Source organism: Sitodiplosis mosellana, unplaced genomic scaffold (assembly GCF_009176505.1).
Source record: "Sitodiplosis mosellana isolate CC-2019 unplaced genomic scaffold, AAFC_SMos_1.0 Smas_scaffold_1, whole genome shotgun sequence".
Lineage (NCBI taxonomy): Eukaryota > Metazoa > Arthropoda > Insecta > Diptera > Cecidomyiidae > Sitodiplosis > Sitodiplosis mosellana.
Window position 1 is genome coordinate 17647320 of NW_022595244.1, and position 18547 is coordinate 17665866.

At 36.3% G+C, this 18547-nt stretch overlaps 5 protein-coding genes across 5 annotated transcripts; 3 read left to right on the plus strand and 2 right to left on the minus strand.

The window, feature by feature from the left end:
• Positions 1 to 104: 104 nt before the first annotated feature.
• LOC129580300 (vacuolar protein sorting-associated protein 45) lies at positions 105 to 2791 on the plus strand. Its single transcript, XM_055470604.1, has 6 exons — positions 105 to 384; positions 543 to 741; positions 808 to 1349; positions 1448 to 1588; positions 1651 to 2046; positions 2117 to 2791. The coding sequence occupies exons 1-6, from the start codon at positions 292 to 294 to the stop codon at positions 2462 to 2464; spliced, it is 1719 nt and encodes a 572-aa protein (XP_055326579.1). The 5' UTR covers positions 105 to 291; the 3' UTR covers positions 2465 to 2791.
• Positions 2675 to 4040, minus strand: LOC129580339 (metaxin-1 homolog). Its single transcript, XM_055470677.1, has 3 exons — positions 3846 to 4040; positions 3628 to 3774; positions 2675 to 3552 (listed from the first exon to the last, which is right to left on the minus strand). Exons 1-3 carry the CDS (start codon positions 3912 to 3914, stop codon positions 2821 to 2823), a joined length of 948 nt encoding a protein of 315 aa, XP_055326652.1. The 5' UTR covers positions 3915 to 4040; the 3' UTR covers positions 2675 to 2820.
• Positions 4041 to 4116: 76 nt separating this feature from the next.
• LOC129580315 (alpha-taxilin) lies at positions 4117 to 6563 on the plus strand. Its single transcript, XM_055470629.1, has 3 exons — positions 4117 to 4628; positions 4698 to 4888; positions 5010 to 6563. Exons 1-3 carry the CDS (start codon positions 4548 to 4550, stop codon positions 6265 to 6267), a joined length of 1530 nt encoding a protein of 509 aa, XP_055326604.1. The 5' UTR covers positions 4117 to 4547; the 3' UTR covers positions 6268 to 6563.
• A 399-nt stretch (positions 6564 to 6962) lies between these two features.
• Positions 6963 to 12337, plus strand: LOC129580387 (ATP-dependent RNA helicase bel). Its single transcript, XM_055470741.1, has 6 exons — positions 6963 to 7967; positions 8876 to 9093; positions 9832 to 10415; positions 10524 to 10880; positions 10955 to 11812; positions 11946 to 12337. The coding sequence occupies exons 1-6, from the start codon at positions 7923 to 7925 to the stop codon at positions 12062 to 12064; spliced, it is 2181 nt and encodes a 726-aa protein (XP_055326716.1). The 5' UTR covers positions 6963 to 7922; the 3' UTR covers positions 12065 to 12337.
• Positions 12338 to 17461: 5124 nt separating this feature from the next.
• Positions 17462 to 18434, minus strand: LOC129580396 (uncharacterized). The gene is made up of 2 exons (XM_055470769.1): positions 17935 to 18434; positions 17462 to 17859 (listed from the first exon to the last, which is right to left on the minus strand). The coding sequence occupies exons 1-2, from the start codon at positions 18382 to 18384 to the stop codon at positions 17548 to 17550; spliced, it is 762 nt and encodes a 253-aa protein (XP_055326744.1). The 5' UTR covers positions 18385 to 18434; the 3' UTR covers positions 17462 to 17547.
• Between the last annotated feature and the right edge of the window lie 113 nt (positions 18435 to 18547).

Genomic DNA, 18547 nt, shown 5'->3' on the forward strand with positions numbered 1-18547 from the left:
CGATTGAGTTGCGTTTACATGCAAACGACGTGACGCTGTGTGCAGCATTCGTGCTTCATCACGTAAATGACATTCACGTCAAACTTTGCCCATTTTTTTTTAATGTCACTTGAGTTCATTGCTTGCTTTCTTCTGTGTTGACGTCTTTTTGCTAGCAAAGTGATGACAAAAAATACGATTTGTGTCTATTTCAAGCAAATTTATTGAAGTGTTACCTGTTTATGCTTGATCTGTGACCGTTTTGTGAAAATATTTTATTGGGTAGTGCGATCAGCAAAGGCATTTAAAGAGATGGATGTCATCACAGCTGTGAAACTTTACATTAATAAAATGACCAGTGAATCGGGCCCTGGCATGAAAATACTTCTGATGGATAAAGATACGGTCAGTATTGGGGATAATTGCTTCAAAATGAACCAAAATACTCAATATTTGATTGAAACACTAAAACAAAATATGGGATAATGTTTCAATTGCATTTTAGGTGTTAATTCCAAAAACATATTGTTCAAGTCTCTTTATCGATTCAATCCAATTCACAGACGAGCATCGTATCGATGGCATTCAGCCAGTCGGATATGCTACAAAAAGAGGTGTATTTGTTTGAACGCATCGATACAGCCAAATCGAATGAGCGAATGAAACATCTGAAGTGCATTGTTTTTATTCGGCCCACGAAAAACAATATTGCTTTCCTTTGTCATGAGCTGCGGAATCCCCGATTCGGATCTTATTACATATGTATGTGCAAATTTTCTTTTCATAATTTTTAATAACAATTAATCTAATTACGTTCTCTGTGAATAGATTTCAGTAACATTGTGCCACGAACAGACATCAAACTATTGGCCGAAAGTGATGAAAGTGAATCGGTACGAGAGGTGAAAGAGATCTACGCCGACTATCTTGGAGTGAATTCGAACTTGTTTTCATTCAATCTATCCAACTGTTTGCATGGCCAAAGTTGGGATCGTGACGCTCTTGCCCGATCGACAGACAGCCTAACCGCATTGTTACTCTCACTGAAACTGAGACCAAACATCCGCTACAGCGGCGCCAGCAAACCGGCGCAGCAACTAGCCAAGGAATGTTATGATAAGATTTCGAAAGAAAATACCTTGTTCGACTTTCGATCTCAAGAAAATGGGGCACCGCCACCGTTGCTTCTGATCTTGGATCGTAAGGATGATCCCGTTACACCTCTGTTGAACCAATGGACGTATCAAGCAATGGTTCACGAGCTGTTAACGATAAATAACAATCGCGTTGACATGTCGGGCATCGATGGAGCTCCCAAGGATATGAAAGAAGTGGTTTTGTCAACAGAACAAGATGAATTTTATGCAAACGTAAGCATTTTTTTTCTTTAACCATCTTTTCAATATATTTAACGGCTTAAAAATGTGCATGAAAAGAAACTTGACCATCTAATTGAATGCATTCACAGAATATCTATTCGAATTTCGGAGAAATTGGACAGACCATCAAAACGCTTATGGATGAATTCCAAATCAAAGCAAAGAGTCAGAAGAAAGTTGAAAGCATAGCCGATATGAAAAACTTTGTCGAAACTTATCCACAATTTAAGGTAATACTCTAATTTTACCATCAAAGCGGAAACCAAATAATCTTGAATGACTTGATTCACAGAAAATGTCTGGTACGATAACAAAACATGTAGTCGTAATTGGAGAACTATCGAACCAGATAGCCAAGCTACAATTACTTGAAGTGTCGGAATTGGAACAGGAGATTTCTTGTCGTGCCGATCATTCGGCACAGTTGCAACGGGTCAAGAAATTAGTGGCTGATGACAGAATTTCGTTGAAAAATGCACTTCGTTTGATCTTGCTGTATGCGCTGCGTTACGAACGGCATGCCAACTGTGACACCGTTGGCCTTCTGAACACCTTGAAACAGAGGGGAGGCGATGTACACGTTGTACCACGAATGCTTGAGTATGCTGGTCAACATGCTCGACAGGGCGATCTGTTCAACAATGTCAAAATCATGGACGCGGTCAAACTAACAAGGAGTTTGATCAAGGTATGTATTTGAATGCCATTTTTCTCAGAAAGTTTCAAGCACTTACTATTTCCATATTCCATTTATGCAGGGTCTCAAAGGAGTTGAAAATGTATACACTCAGCATTCGTGTTTACTAAAAGAGATTTTGGAAGATGTTTTCAAGGGTCGACCACTTGATCCAATGTATCCGTGCATTGGTTCGGAACTTTCTTTCAGAAGACCACCGCAACAAATGATTGTTTTCATTGTGGGAGGTGCCACTTATGAAGAGGCTCTGGCCGTTCATGCCATGAATCTATCAGGATACAAATGCATACTGGGTGGAACCACCATCCACAACTCAGACACATTTATCAAAGAAGTATTAGCAGCAACATCGGGCATTCCAATGAAGCATTCACGTTCACTTCAACAATTCCACAATGCAGACATCTAAATGTATTTAGCTGATTAAATCAAACTCTATTTTATGTGATTCAGTGAAGAGCGTTATTGCATTAAACACTAACTTCCTCAATGGTTTGCTAAATTGTGAATGAATTTTACACGATAGTTAATTCAAAATTATTGTAGCGGTTAATTTTGTAACGATTCAACCGGAATCGCGTTTGATGCTATGAGCTCTACAAAATTGTACTGTGTGAAATTATAATTATCCATATTCGATTCTTTTATTTAATAATTTGTATCTATCCATTCAGTTGAAACTGAACCAAATAAAGTCTTATTCATCACCTTACTTAAATGTGATTAAAAATGAAAATTGTTTCATCGTTTCTCGCTTTATTAACTTCATTCGTCACCGAACGTTTCCGAATCGTCATCATCTCCGTAGTATTGTGCATTATCGTTGTCATTGTCATCCGTCACAATTTCCAATATGCCATGGCTTATTGCAAAAAAGACCATTGCACCCACGGTCAAAAAACCGAACATTGTTTTTACAACTGCATTCGATAAAGTTCCCTTCTCTTTGTTGATGAAAACATTCTGTACGCGATTGAATATGGCGGGATTTGGTTCACTTTCGCCGACTCGAATATCCATCAGGTATTTTTTGCGTATCCTATCGATGTAATTTACTAAATTCGGACACTCAGTGATGTGCGATTTCAAATCATTGATTGGAAGCTGAAGATTTAACAGAATGGATATGGCCGCATAGATGGTTGCATCGAATTCATTCGGCTTTTGACCGCCAAAAAACCAACGCTTCTTGTCGATTCGTTCTGTCAACATATTAATGTATTTCTTCGCATTTAGGATCATGTCGGCTGTGTTGTGGTGTATTAGTTTGTCTTCGATTGAAAAGTTTGCAACGATTTTTAAAAACTCCGACGTTTGTTTGATGTACTTTTGTGGATAAACGAAATTGAATGGGAATGGAGTCCTTTTAGCGTACAGAATGCGTGTTGTGTCAGCATTGTTTGGATCACCAAATAGAACGTAGCGAAAGTACGGCAGGAACTGAAATTCAAAGTATGCTTCATATGAGGCGGATATGAAGTCTCCACTACCGAAACCCTGCAAAGTTTAACGTAGATGTATGGAAATTAACATTTTCTCACAGAAAATTGTGTGGTTCAGTTTTTACTTTACCTTCGATCGAAAGAATTCGATAATTTCATCATATCCGGCAACTATTTTATTATCGTCCTTTAAATATGGTAAAAAGCCCGTTGGAGAATGATGTGGATTACCATTGGTTGATATTTTCACGGGTATCTCTTTGAACTTCACATATGCCTGCGGAAATGATTGGGAATCAGTCGTTGTTTCTAGCTAAAATCATGTGGATGTGCAAAGTCTTTGTTTACCGCAATTCGAAGACAGTCGAAATCAATCGATGGCAGTTGATCAAAACCACTGTAAATGTATAATTCCATTTCGGAATGCTAATCGTTACACTTTCAATTCTATTTATTTCATTGGTTGTCGCATTGAAAATCGAAGTCATGCAACCACTTTTGTTTTGATGAAATGCAAACAAGTTAGGTTATGGAAATTTCTTATCGTTGCTATTATGACAGGCTGTTTGACAACTGTAAAACATTCAGCTCACGTCACGAAGCGGCAAAAATACGATGTTTTTTTAAATCATATTGATTTAACAAAATCGTTTCGAATGTTTACAGCATTTGGAAAATATTTCTAGCAATTTTCATAAAAGAAACCCATTTTGGAATCAGAAAAACTTTCCGTCCAACATCTTAAAGTACATTAGCAGTGACGACAAATGGTTTGAACTGACACCAAATGCAAACGTACTTTGTTCATGTTTGAACCACTGTCAATCATTGAATATCTTCCATTTATGGAATTATCGAAAAAACAATTGACATAACCTCAGAACGTTTAACATAAAATTTGAACACAATTCTTCTACTTCAATCTTTATCCTGGCTAAAAGGAATTTTCATTTGTCTTTTAGTTGATAATAATTTGTAGTAAAAGGTTAAATTTGATTCGGCGAATGCAAAACAATTTGAATTTTTTTTTATAAATTTGACACGGAAAATATGGATTCAACCAAGGGAAAATCGAAAGCGAGCCGCGAAGAAAAACAAGCGACCGCAAAACTTGACGAACAAATCGAGAAAGTAAGCTTTTATTGAAACGAATAATTCATGAGTGAATGTTAAAATTTGTTGTACATTTCAAAATATTAGTTGATAAAGTCACTGGGTAGCTCAACAAGTCTCGAGCAAAAGGTTGCGCAATTGGCCAAAAATTATGTCGAATTGGAACGAGAGAACAACAAACAGACGGCTTCGTTGAGACAAGGTGAAAAGGTTCTGGAAAAGGAATTGCGCGAAAAGGAGCATTTACAGCGCGAATACAATAAAGGTGTCTTGATTAGGTAGGTGATGAGTTACAAAACCGGTTTTATTTCAAACTCTTTTCTTGCCGCTTCACTTGTGAAAATGTTGCCCAATAATTTTACAACAACTAAAATGTCCTTTCATCATTTCTGGCAACAGAGATAAATTGGAGCAAGTATGTCGTGAACAACAGAAGCTCATGAAGTCGATAAAAAGCGAGAGTATGTCGAAGATTCGAGATGAGGAAGAAAAGCGAAAAGAGACTCAGGCTCATTTCCAAAAGTCGATCAACGAAATTTTCAGCACTCTTGGCAAAAACAACGATGAAAATCTGAAAATCAAGGAAGCAAACACGGAAATGACCAAAAAATTCAAGTATTTGGCCGAACAATATGAGTTGCGTGAAATGCAATTGGAAAAACTTAACGAACAAATCAAATTGGAAACTCAGTTGAACGAGGCAAAACTGGCTAAGGTGCACATGGAATCAACGATTGAAAAGGAAATTTTGCTGAAAGAAAAGCAAGCGGCTCTTGAGGAGGTTTTAGCAACGAAAAAAGCAATTGCCGAAATGGAAAGTCGCGAACGGGCGCTTAAAGAGCAGCTTTCGATTTACACGTCAAAGTATGACCAATTCCAAAATTCGCTACAGAAGAGCAATGGTGTTTTCGCCACATATAAAGTTGAATTAGAAAAAATGGCAAAACGAACCAAAACATTGGAGAAAGAAGCGTACGAATGGCGTTCAAAGTACGAGAAATCCAACCGAGCATTGTTGAATACGATTTCCGATAAGCAAGCCCAAGATGAATACACGAAAAAGTCCGCACGTCAGTTGGCTCAATTGCAAAAGTTATGCCGCACCCTTCAGGCTGAACGTGCTGCATTGCTTGACACACTCAAGGTGAATAATATTGAAAGACCGGCGATGCCGGAACTACCACCCGAACCAACAGACATTGAGCCACCACCAAAACCAGCTGATAAACTCGATATGATGACTCAGAATTGCAAAGAGCTGAAAGAAACACTCGCTCAACTACAAGGACAATTGAATGCAATCGAGAAAGACGACAAACAAAAGGGAAAAAATGGTGCAGCAGCAACGGCAGCACCAGAAAATAAGAAATCAGCAAAGTTAAAGAAGAATAAAGGTAAAAACGGAAAAAGTACCGATGAATCTCAATCGAAGGATACTGGCAAAGAAACTGAAGCAAGCGGGGCTGATGTCGTTCCAACCAACGAAAACACCGTTGCCGGCAACGAAAATAAGACTGATGAAGGCCAGAACGGTCAAGTCGTGGTCGACTCAAAAGACGATAGTCCAGTAGAAATCGACGCAAGCAATAAGGAGGACGATTCAACCACGAAACCAGAACCACCATTGCCTGAACAAGTGACTGTAGCGGAAAACTAATCCACATACATTTCTCTAACTCATGCCATAAAGTCGGCTCATTCATTGCATTAAAATTAACAATAAAGCTTAAGTTTTTCTTGCTAATAACCACCCTCACACTGCAACGATTTCATAAATCATGCATTTTCAAAAGAGTTTTATATGTATTTAATTTAATATCATCGTCGACGACTGCCATGGTATTAGTTTTTATTTGTTTGAAATTAATTTCCCCGTTTGAAAGTGTTTTTGATACTAATTCATCTATTATAAAATATTTGTCATTGATTTGAAATAAAATAAAATCGAAAATATGAGTTTGACTTTTTTTTTAATGCAAAATGAACTGTCTTTTCTCTAATTTTTTCTTAAATCTATATCGTTAATAGATTGGGAGCGGTAATAAATAAGATTGGTTGATGATGAGTTGACTGTAAGGTCGAAACAGCTGGCGGTTGACTTTTCAAACACATGGGTGTTATAGCACTTGTCTTGAGTGTAGACGAACCATCATACTTGGATAGCAACTGCACAATATTCACCACACGTATAAAATGATCTTCATTATAGGGAATGTATGCTATCGAATTCGTTCTGTCAAATCGGTTGTAAATTCGTAAAAATTCCGAGGAAATTTTAATTATTCATCATATTTTCATTCAAAATCATCATTTCAAGCATTGCCAACCTTTCAATATTTGAGAAGATGTTTCACATTGAACTGTGTTTGAATCACAAGTGCTATGCAAACGCGGATGATGTGCTACCCACACAGTCACAGAGACGAGCACACGTTTGTTCGACGAATACGAAAAGCGGAGCCAAAGTCTAGTGTAACATTCGAACACACTCACATACACACACACAAACATACACTACAGCAACAACAGCCATTGAGAGCATTCTGCATGGTTAGCACAATGTTCTTCATTGATATGCGTCACCGAGAACTATGCGAATAGGAATTATTGTGTTAGTATTAGTGCGCGTGTAGCCTTTATAGCCATTTTCATGAGAAATTAGTGGCAGCATTGCAAAAGCTAAAAAGATTTTTTTTTCATCGTGAAGAGCGAGTGTGACAGTGGTATTGGAAGGAATGAAATATTCCCCGTAAGACCAAAAAGTATAAAAAAAATAATAAGAAATTCGAATTTTTTCCCCGATTCAAAGAGAAAAAAAACTGTGTTCAAAAACCTACGTGTGTGATATACATAGTTTTGAAGAAAAAAAAAATAAACCAACACTTTTTATTAGTTGAATTAAATTTCATTTCGCTAATCAAGTTGCAAGCATCGCGCACTCTATAGCGAAACAAAGAGACTTTGTGTAAATTGCTTTCTTACATTGTGTAAATAATTCGTGAAATCAATTTGCATTTGATCAACGAAATAAATTATTAAATCAATTTGTGAACCAATCAAACGGACCGACTTCAACGATATTTAACGCGGTGAAGTGCTTATAAAACGATTCGAACACTTTTCAAGTGAACTTTTTTTGTGTGAACGAAAAAAAAAAAAACTCAAATCCATTGGCCATAGTACGCCATAGTGTGGTAAATTTCCATAAGAGGAACCGAAGTACATTCTACGAATTGAAATTCAGCTATCCCGTTAATCAGTCAACGAACAGACGAGCGAAAAAAAAAACAATTAACATCCGATTGGAGTAATATGAGTAATGGAAGAATTGAAAATAATGCAGGTCTAGAGCAGCAGGTACATAACCCGAAGAAAAAAAAATATGAATTTCGAAATTCAGTGCAATTCCTTAGTCAGCGTAAAATACAGTTTCCGATGGAATCGATGAAGAAGCATGTGGTTTTATAGTGATCAGATTATTGCACAATTCGATGCAAATCAAACGAATCTTATTAAATAGATAAATGATTTTGCATCGCATTTTTCGCATGATAAATCCTAAAGTAGTTCGTTCATTCGTATGAAACAAAGTAAATTTGAAGAAAATAAAATTATAGTACGCGTGTATTTTATACAAATGGCGGCCATTTGTGTTACATCTATTGTTGTACGGCATTCCCCAGTTCTATTGAGCTATTCGCTTATTTGAACTCGTGTATCGATGAAACATGCGCTTGTATTCGTATGAGTGTATGTGTGTGTATGCGTGTATTCGTGACCGAATATTGAACTAAGCAGTGAATTAATCGCCAAATCAAGAAATAGAATGAGAAAACGACATTTAAAAGCGTTGCTACTGTATTCTTTGCTTTCGTAACAAATTTTGAAGCAATTAATCAAGACTTCTTCTCTCCCTCTCGTGAATATTTAATGAAGACGAGGAAAAAAAAAACGTTGACTGATTCCATCAATGCAATAACATAAATTCAACGCTAATAAATGCTGTGAATTTTCATCAGTTTGAAACTCAGACTTAAGATTGGAGGTCAATTATAGTGCGAATAAATGAAAAAGTCGTATTGGCGCGATAAGAAAATTTGCTTGAATTTCTTTGTAAAATGTGAAAAAAAGAGAGTTCAATTTAAAGAAAATGAAAAGGATTTCAAACGTGCTACTTATTTTAGTTGATTTAATTTGTGGATAATAAACGGTTTTTTCACAGAGCAAATGCAAATAATGATACATGACTTTTCTTGTTCGTATAGATTGCTGGTCTGGACTTGAATGATCACAAAGATTCGCTTAGTCTTTGTGGTGATAACGCCGAAGGTCAAGCGCGTTATATACCCCCGCATTTGAGAGGAAGTGGTGGTAATAATAATTCGGCAGAATCGGACGGATACAGCGGTGGTGGAAATCGTAACTATAGCGGTGGAAATCGAGAGAATTATCGCGACGGAGGCGGCTACAACCGTGACTACAGGTAAACTTTGGCACTTTTGGTATCTTACTTCTAGTGGTTTTATTGCTTATTGGTCGAGGGGGAAATCACTCAAAAATATTTTCTATCTGACAAGTAGTTTTTAGGTAATTCGTTGAACAAAAAGTAATTTTGAATGTAGTTTTTCGACTAAAAATTACTACAAATTACTTTTTATTCGATAAATTACTTTTCTATTAGAAATTACTTGTCAAAAATATATTTTTCTATGATAAAAAGTAATTTGTAATTCTCTTCGAAAAAGTAATAGTGAAAGTAATTTGTGAACCGAAAAAGTAATTTTCTAGAGTGATTTTCCCCTCTTTATTGGTCCAATAAGATAAAACAATGTTATTACTCATTAATTTTTTGCACCAATAACATATATCCAGTGAGTATAGTTATTAGTACTTTAGCAGTCGTTCCTTCACGGACAGTGGATCAACTTATTATTTTTGCCAAATTCTGCTTAGATCCGTTCAAAATTTGAATCATGAAAATCTGGTTCAACAATAATTTCTGCACCATCTTATTGCTAATATCTTCTATAACTATACTAATAAAATGCCAAGCATCTTATTACTCATTCGACCAATAACATTCTAATAACTATAAACACTAGATATATAACTGGAGAAATAAAATGGAATCGTATTACTAGTTGTTAGAAGTTACTAAGAATAATTTAGTAACTATCTATGTAATTGGTCACTACTGAATAAGTCCAAATTATAACTACAGGAACGATAATCGGAATAACCGAAGAAACTACGGCGGAAGAAATAGTGATCGCCAAGACCGCCCGGGTGGTGATTACAATAATTATCCGCGTAATAATCGCCGTGAGGACTCTTACCAAAACGGTGATAATAACTATGAACGTCGTGACGATGGGTATCGCGGTGGATACAACAACCGCCAACAATACAACCGAAACGACCGTAATGATGCCCCAATTCAAAATGATCGATGGCAAGAGCCAGACAAGCGTAATGATACGCAATTCGGAAATAATCAACGAACCATACCAAAAGGAGGCGACAACGTCGACTACACGGTCCTTTTGCCGCGCAACGAGAGATTGGAAACGGAATTGTTCGGAACGGGTAATACTGGCATCAACTTCAACAAGTACGAAGACATACCCGTGGAAGCGACTGGCAACCAAGTGCCACCAAATATTAATTCGTTCGATGACATTCAGCTGACACCTATCATCCAGACCAACATTCAAAATGCCCGCTACGATAAACCGACACCAGTACAAAAGTATGCGATCCCAATCATTTGCGCTGGACGAGATTTAATGGCTTGCGCCCAGACTGGTTAGTAGCAATTACTGTTACACCACACAAATCGATCTACCAATTCAATGCCACAATATATTCACGTGGGATGAACAATATTTCTTTTCGTTCTTTTAACGCTTCTAGGTTCTGGTAAAACTGCTGCATTCTTGGTGCCTATCTTGAATCAGATGTATGTGCGCGGAATCACCGTCACACCATACACTAATCGTCCAGGCATGCGACGCAAGCAGTATCCATTGGGATTGGTACTCGCACCGACTCGAGAATTGGCCACACAAATCTACGAAGAAGCCAAGAAATTCTCGTACCGCTCACGTATGCGCCCTGCTGTTTTGTACGGTGGAAACAACACTGGCGAACAGATGCGCGAATTGGATCACGGATGCCACTTGATCGTTGCAACGCCAGGTCGTTTGGAAGATATGATTACACGTGGCAAAGTTGGTTTGGACAATATCCGTTTCTTGGTATTGGATGAAGGTAAGCTTTTACTATCTATTTTAAACAATGCAAAACTGACAAAACAATGACCGTTTCTGTTTGGTTCGCATCAGCTGATAGAATGCTGGACATGGGTTTCGAGCCGCAGATTCGTCGTATCGTCGAAAAGAGTAATATGCCACCAACTGGTGAACGTCAAACGCTCATGTTCTCAGCCACGTTTCCGAAAGCCATTCAAGAGTTGGCCAGTGTGTTCTTGAACAATTACATTTTCTTGGCCGTAGGACGCGTTGGTTCAACTTCTGAGAATATTACACAGACCATTTTGTGGGTAAATGAGCACGACAAACGATCATATTTGCTGGATTTGTTGACATCGATCAAAGAAGGCAACGCCGAATTGGAAGGTGATCATTTGACATTGATTTTTGTTGAAACAAAGAAGGGCGCTGATGAGCTTGAAGACTTCTTGTATCGCTACGATCATCCAGTGACAAGCATTCACGGTGATCGTACGCAAAAAGAGCGTGAAGAAGCTTTGCGTTGCTTCCGTTCGGGCACGTGTCCAATTCTTGTTGCAACTGCAGTCGCTGCTCGTGGTTTAGACATTCCGAACGTTAAGCATGTCATCAACTTTGATTTGCCATCGGATGTCGAAGAGTATGTGCACCGTATTGGTCGTACCGGTCGTATGGGCAATTTGGGTGTTGCAACTAGCTTCTTCAACGATAAAAATCGTTCAATTTGCCCAGATTTGGTTGAATTGTTGATCGAAACGAAGCAAGAATTGCCTAATTTCTTGGAAGACATTATGCTCAGCGAACGCTCACACGGTGGAAGACGTGGCAATCGCTCAGGTGGCCGTTACAATGCCGTTTCCCGTGATTTCCGTACCAACCAGAGTCGTAACACCAACCAAAATCGCAACGGAAACCCAGGAAGAGGAAATCCAGGCGGATATGGTAACCGAGGTAAATTACATTCATATACTGTTCATTAGCTGTTTATTTTTTTTTTTAATTCAAAACTTCAGTTCCGATGTGAAAATAAGAGACATTGATTTCTGATTGACCGAAATTCTGAAAAAAATGCTACATTTTCTAGGCAATTATTACGGTGGAGGTGGCGGTGGCGGTGGCGGCGGAGGCGGTGGTAGCTATGGAGGATCCTATGGCGGCGGACAAAATCATTCCAGTGGACCCGACTGGTGGGCTGATAACTGAATTGTACATCGCGTTTGAAACGTCTCTATAACAATTCATTCGTAGAACTTCTCAAACAGAACCCAATGCTATCAAAATCTAGACAATTACTACTCAAGACCCGAGCACATAAAAACAATCAGTTTAACAAATCATCAATTATTCAAAACAGAACCGTTTACATTGCAAAACAGAAGAAAAAACAAACACACTCACAAACAAAAACAAAAGATTTTGTATGACTTTTTAAAAGAAATCTTCATAAAGAAATTTGGTTAAAAAACAAAACAAAAATTAATAATTCATTCACTTTTTTCATACAAATTCTTAACCGCTTGAAATTTATCTGACTAACAACTACTTGATTGAAACGAAACAAGAAAACATCAAACAAACATACAGACAGTTCATACCAATTCAGCACCTAATGCTGCAACACCACTCCTTCTCTCTCTATCTCTCGTACATAATAGAATCAAATTCATTCGAATTGCATATTTGATTTCTTCAAAGTAACGCGTAAAAAAGAACATAGCAACGCAAAAAGAAAACAAAATGATCAAGAAACTATTCTTTTCTAGGAATCTACTTTTAATTATTATCATTTAATAAGGATCAAAAGTCATGTAAAGTGGCATCCATATTGCATCTCACGTTGAAACATTCATAATGTCCACTAAATCGTAGATTCATGCCAAGCCTGGCTTAAAACATACGATTCAAATAAAATTCACTATGTGTTCTCGCTCACTTGACTTTTGATGACAAATTATTAGAAATAACAATAAAATAGCCTAATCAAAGAAAAATTTGCTTTGCAAATTGACAAAAAACTGAGAGAAAAAAATGGAAAAAAAAAAAATTGAATTTAATGAAAATTTAATGCAAAAACACAGAATAGAAATGATTGAACATTGTAGGGAACAACCGATCCACTGAATCGAAGACAAACGCATTCAAATCAGTCACTGCCACTGCTGGCGGTCCAAAATACACACAGAAGTAGGAAACAGCTGTTTCCAAAACAGTTTTCGGTTTTAATTGGTTGCAGTTACAGCGTGGATTCTATTCCCAGCCAAACGACTAAAATTAAATGGAAGCGCCAACGGACACAAAGAAAACAAATGAAACAAGTCGTGATCATACGGAAGTATCGATCATACGATAACGGTGTAATCGAGCGAACGAAAAAAAAGCCGATTATTCCAAAATTCACAATTGTTTTTCTCCGCCTTTCTCACAAATGCAAACGGCATTCGCTAACTGCCGAAATGGCTGTTACATTTCCAACAATTTACTATCAAAGCTAAATGGTTTGGGAAGAAAATAGTATTAAATGTCACTACCATCTCGTTAGATAGATATCTGAAACAGAACCGTAAAGACATTTGATGAGATTTGTGCTAAAGTTTCCAATGCGACATAACAAAAGAAGAAGAAGAAGAAGAAGAAGAAGAAGAAGAAGAAAACAATTACGACTAAAAACAACAAGCGACAGAGAAGAAGAATAGCATTCAAAACATAAATGATATAAACTGTGATAAAGGGCGATTGTGCTTTTGCGTTAAATACAGCATAAAACACAAAATACACACACACATGAACATAAACCAATTTAACACAAAAAGTTAAGAAAAAAAGATATCAAATTATTTATGAAAAATAAAAAAAAACTCTTCTTTTAATAGGTATCGTTATTAAAAAGAATAAAAAGAAAATCTAATTTAAATGATAGGAAACTAGTAAAAACAAAAGTAAAATGAGACGAAAAAATCATAGCAAAACAAGGAAGCAGAGACCACGCAATTCATAGTAAATTCATGGATAATCTACCTTTATTACGGATTTTAGCAATTATGCAAGTTTTAAGTCGTGATCGATCTATCGCGTAGACACTCAAAATTGAACAAACAAAATATTCAACGAAATTCACGATTGACACACAATGAAGTTTGCCTGCAACTTCAACGTGTCTTATTGGAAGATGAGAATGCCCAATATATTGTGTTCACATGATTGAACGCAAAACACAAAAATGAAAGAAAAACACAATCTGGTCAGAAAAAAAGAGGCGAATGGAATCTACTCACTCCAATGTGTGTACTGCATAATTTTAGGAATGTTTTTTTCATTTATTCGAATAATTTTCGTTTAAAAAAAAAAATATTCATTAGATTTATTTTATTCTTAATTGCATCGGGTTGCTGTTTACCAATGGAACTTTGCATTGATGCGAATTAGAAGTAATGTCATTTTCACACACCCACACAAAGTGTTCCAAGGAAATCACAAGTTTGACATTACGTTTTTTTTTTTCTAATTGATCGCTAAAAATTACGATGTTGCGTAGTTCACTTGCTACTTGCAATTGAAAAATTTTGCGAATGGTGAAATTTAGACTTTGTTTTTGATCTCGACAAGAAATGAGTATGTGTGTATGTGAGCGAAATGTTAAAAAAAAACTCGTCACCACATTTGACCAAAATACTCTTCGTATTTCTGAGCCCATATTCATCAGCACAGTTTCTTTTATGTGTGAAACATTTCAATAAGTAAATCACATTGTCCGGCCGAAGAAGAAATTTCCTTTTGATTCCACTATGCATATACTCATTTAATATAAATATATTTTATAACGAAAAACGTTTAACCATCCCACAGACGGGCTCAAATCATTGATCAATAATATTTTGAAAGAATTCGTATACACATGAAAAATGAGTTTGCTGTTCGCAGTATGCTAAAACAAATGAGCACAGTCCATTGTAAACATAATACCGTATTCTATTTAATCGCATTCTACAATTTACATATAATTTATTTATATTTTTTTCCCTTCTCTTATCTTTATGATAAAACAACAACCAAACGTGAACCCAGCGACTTCAAATAATCTCAAATTCTTTCAATTTAGATACAAATTCAATGCTTCACGACTGAAAACGTGAAGCAGATGGAATTCATCTTGTTCACCCATAATTTGAAATGAAACAAAACAAATTGGTCGCACTTTCTGGGTGACACGATAGTGGAATGTGAAACGAAAATTTTGCAGTACAAAATAGTTTTCAGAGTGTATTAATGATTTATCTGGCAATCGATTGAACTATTGACAATTGAATTGGGATTCCCAAATTTTAATTGACACAAACAGAAGAAAAGAGGGAAACAAATGAAAGATTTATGAAAATCATTGTAGACCAACCATATCCAGTGTTGTTTTCGATCATTGTCTCTCATAATTCAAAAGGATTTCTCTTTAATTTTCGACACGACTTCAACTTTACGTAAAATTGCAGAGAAATCGCTTTTGTTTTGTTGAGACAAAATACACACATACACAAACAAAAAAACACACAGAAATCTGGGAGAAAAATTCAATTGTGTAAAATTTATATAGAGTGCTGTGACTGCAACTTTTTAAGCATTAAATTTTAATTAAAAACAATCACACAAAAAACAAGCTTGATTTAAAATATTGAGTGTGCGTGTGTGACGTTGATATGTAAATGAAAACCGTCTATGGCACACGACGAAGGGGGCTAGAAGACAATTATGGTTGGTCGTTGTTGGTCTGACCTACGCATAGAAATCTATGGCCAAAAGATGAAACAAATTTACATCCAATGTTAGTAATTTTAAAACAAATTTATTATATAAATGAAAATGAAAGTGTTTAAATGGAATTTAAAAGAAATGGAGTGGAGACATTAAATCAATCAGTTTATTATGAATTCAAACAGATGAAATATACTGTATTAATATGGGATCTACAGTCTACACCCAACAACAGTTTCCGATTCGAATGATACGGTTAAATCTTAGATAAAATAAATCAACCCCCTTACATAAACTGGCATCCCAAACAAACACACACACCACACATACAATCTAAACAGGATAAAATCAACAGTTTTTAACAAACTATTCAACATGTAAAACCTATGTAATTACAAAATGAAATTAAAAAAAATCTGTTCAACACATTATCATTTAATAAAATACGAGAATATAGAGGCATAGAACGTTGAATTGTTTTATTTTTTTCTTTCAGCTAATTCCAAAGATTATTCCACCAAAGATTTTTAGTTTTGCAATACAAAAAACAAATTTCTGTCAACGATTTTCTTGTTAAATCCAAGTACCATTGCACATGGAAATATGTGAATATCCAACCAATATTCTAAGTGTTCCTATTGCATTATTATGTTACCAGTTTTGAATAACAACAAATTTGGGCAATTTTCGGTGCGCACGGGCCCATGTTTATCAAATTTCAGCTCAAATAATCATGATGGATGTGATATTTTGCCAAAAGTAATAAAACAATGATAACGACCTGATCCAAATACATCACCTCGATTACGTTTTTATCGATATCAGCCGTGTCGATATCAATCTATTTTATGGCCTAGAATTTAGAACTAAAGGCCCGAATCGAGTCATTCATTTGGTATTAACGTCAACGACATAGAATAGTGTCTCAATGGCTCCATTGTTTTTTCGTTTAAATTTATTTTTCAGCGGCTTTTTATTCATCTTGACCGCTTCATTTTCGGAATATTGTGAATTGGTTTCAATACCATTGCAAACGGGATGTAATGGAACGGTGTCTACTTTGGCCAACACCACCATACTACGAAACCAATCTCGTGTAAGTTGCTACTATTTCAGATTTGTCAGTAATTCCAAATTTGAAGAAAATGAACAAAAGCTTGTAAAGTTTTCGATGCAACTAACTGGTATCAAAAACGGGGATAATCCTATGAAAATTGAATTCATCAAAAATCGACAATTGGAATCGTTGAAATGGTCAATTAAATGTGATGCTTTTAGTGGTATTGGTGAATTTGAAGGACAGTTTGGAGTATGGCCATCTAATAAATATTCATGAATCATCGAAAATTTAAGGTTTTTTTTTCATTTATAGTACAACGTAAGCTTTGAACGTGTGCCGATTTCAATATATTTTCATATTTCACTTAATGACCCCAACCATACGGATCAACGAAATTCATGTGTCAAGAAACAAACAGATGCGAATACGTTGGATTTTGTCACATTTATGAGCTATAATGCCAAGTCTTTTGACGAAACCTCACCAGGAGAGGGTTCTGGCGATATATCAAATGATCCAACGGTGTCTACAACAACTGTAATGTTGCCCTCAGAATTGACTGAATCATCTCAAAAACAAGAGGATACGTGGCGAATAATTTCTATAGTATTTATTGTGCTAACGACCCTTCTTCTCATTTTATCGATATGTCTGTGGCGAATGTTGCCATCCCTTAAATCGACACAAGTGTCGCAGGAAAGACCAGGAATTTCAATACATCGAATTAGTGGAGAAGTGGTTTACTAGTTTTGTCGAGCATTAATACAATCAAATATAGATAAACACAAATCACAAATCTGTAAAATTCGATGCTAAATTTATTTGCGATAAACAATAAAATAAAATAAAAATTGTTACAACTTGGAGTTATAGAGGATTTTTTTATCTATTTGGCTGTGCAGTCATGAGAACGAGTTCGGCGCATGTTAAGCATACAAATTACACAAACGATAATGATAATAAGTACCACGACTAGCGCACAAGCACCGAAAATCACCCACCACCAAGTCTGTTCAGGATTCTTAGCTGGCGGTCCAGTTGATGTAACGGGTGGCAATGGTGATGTAATGGGAGGCGGTCTTGTGGTTAGTGGTTGAGTCGTGCTTTTACATTCAGACCAATCGATAGCTGAATTAAGAATATGTAGAAACTGAATGGCGAGTACGGTTTGCAAATCCGTATAAGCTTTTATTTCGACCTTAAAGTGGAAGGGAAAAACGGTAAAATCAATGAAAGTATGATTGGGCTTATTATTTTTCATCACAGTACTTACTCGAGCGTTTGAAATATTTCTGTCAACGCTACCACGAAGAATGGACCAATTTTGTGTGCCATCACTGCGAAATGATTTCACAAGCGAATTTATATGAGTTGCGTCATAAACGTTAATCTCAACAAATGCACTTCCCAAAGACTTTAGATAAATCGCAGCCTCGATAGAAGTGTACTTATCAAATGCCAAAACTATGACCGATTCAATGCACGAAAGACCAAAATAACTATTCGAAAGATAGTATGGTGAAGCTGGTCGATACGGTGGAACTTCACGATGCGACGCATAATCTGTTATGTAAAGTGCTGGCAATCGTTGATCTGTACACTCACGAAATTCTGGAAGAACCGTACGATCAAAATCAATTTTGGTACACAGTTGTTGGGCCACCGTCAAATGTACAAAATTCAACAGAATAAATGCAGCTAAGCCCTTTATTGGATCAGCCATTGTGAAACGTGTGTTATTCTGGTTTGCCACAGAAACAACGACTGTAATCCAGAAAATTCGTTTGACACATTTATATAATTCTTTATCGAAAAAAGGTGAACCATCCAATTTATCGCATCGGTTCGTTTGGATATAAAAGTGTAAAAATTTATGATATAACGGC

Coding starts and splice junctions, on each gene's coding strand:
- LOC129580300 (XM_055470604.1), top strand. CDS start 292: ATGGATGTCATCACAGCTGTGAAACTTTACATTAATAAAATGACCAGT. Junction 742..807: donor ATTCGGATCTTATTACATAT/GTATGTGCAAAT, acceptor CTCTGTGAATAG/ATTTCAGTAACATTGTGCCA. Junction 1,350..1,447: donor AAGATGAATTTTATGCAAAC/GTAAGCATTTTT, acceptor ATGCATTCACAG/AATATCTATTCGAATTTCGG.
- LOC129580339 (XM_055470677.1), bottom strand. CDS start 3,914: ATGGAATTATACATTTACAGTGGTTTTGATCAACTGCCATCGATTGAT. Junction 3,775..3,845: donor TCGACTGTCTTCGAATTGCG/GTAAACAAAGAC, acceptor TCATTTCCGCAG/GCATATGTGAAGTTCAAAGA. Junction 3,553..3,627: donor TCGAATTCTTTCGATCGAAG/GTAAAGTAAAAA, acceptor TAAACTTTGCAG/GGTTTCGGTAGTGGAGACTT.
- LOC129580315 (XM_055470629.1), top strand. CDS start 4,548: ATGGATTCAACCAAGGGAAAATCGAAAGCGAGCCGCGAAGAAAAACAA. Junction 4,629..4,697: donor TTGACGAACAAATCGAGAAA/GTAAGCTTTTAT, acceptor TCAAAATATTAG/TTGATAAAGTCACTGGGTAG. Junction 4,889..5,009: donor AATAAAGGTGTCTTGATTAG/GTAGGTGATGAG, acceptor TTCTGGCAACAG/AGATAAATTGGAGCAAGTAT.
- LOC129580387 (XM_055470741.1), top strand. CDS start 7,923: ATGAGTAATGGAAGAATTGAAAATAATGCAGGTCTAGAGCAGCAG. Junction 9,094..9,831: donor GGCTACAACCGTGACTACAG/GTAAACTTTGGC, acceptor TTATAACTACAG/GAACGATAATCGGAATAACC. Junction 10,881..10,954: donor TTTCTTGGTATTGGATGAAG/GTAAGCTTTTAC, acceptor GGTTCGCATCAG/CTGATAGAATGCTGGACATG.
- LOC129580396 (XM_055470769.1), bottom strand. CDS start 18,384: ATGGCTGATCCAATAAAGGGCTTAGCTGCATTTATTCTGTTGAATTTT. Junction 17,860..17,934: donor GAAATATTTCAAACGCTCGA/GTAAGTACTGTG, acceptor TTCCACTTTAAG/GTCGAAATAAAAGCTTATAC.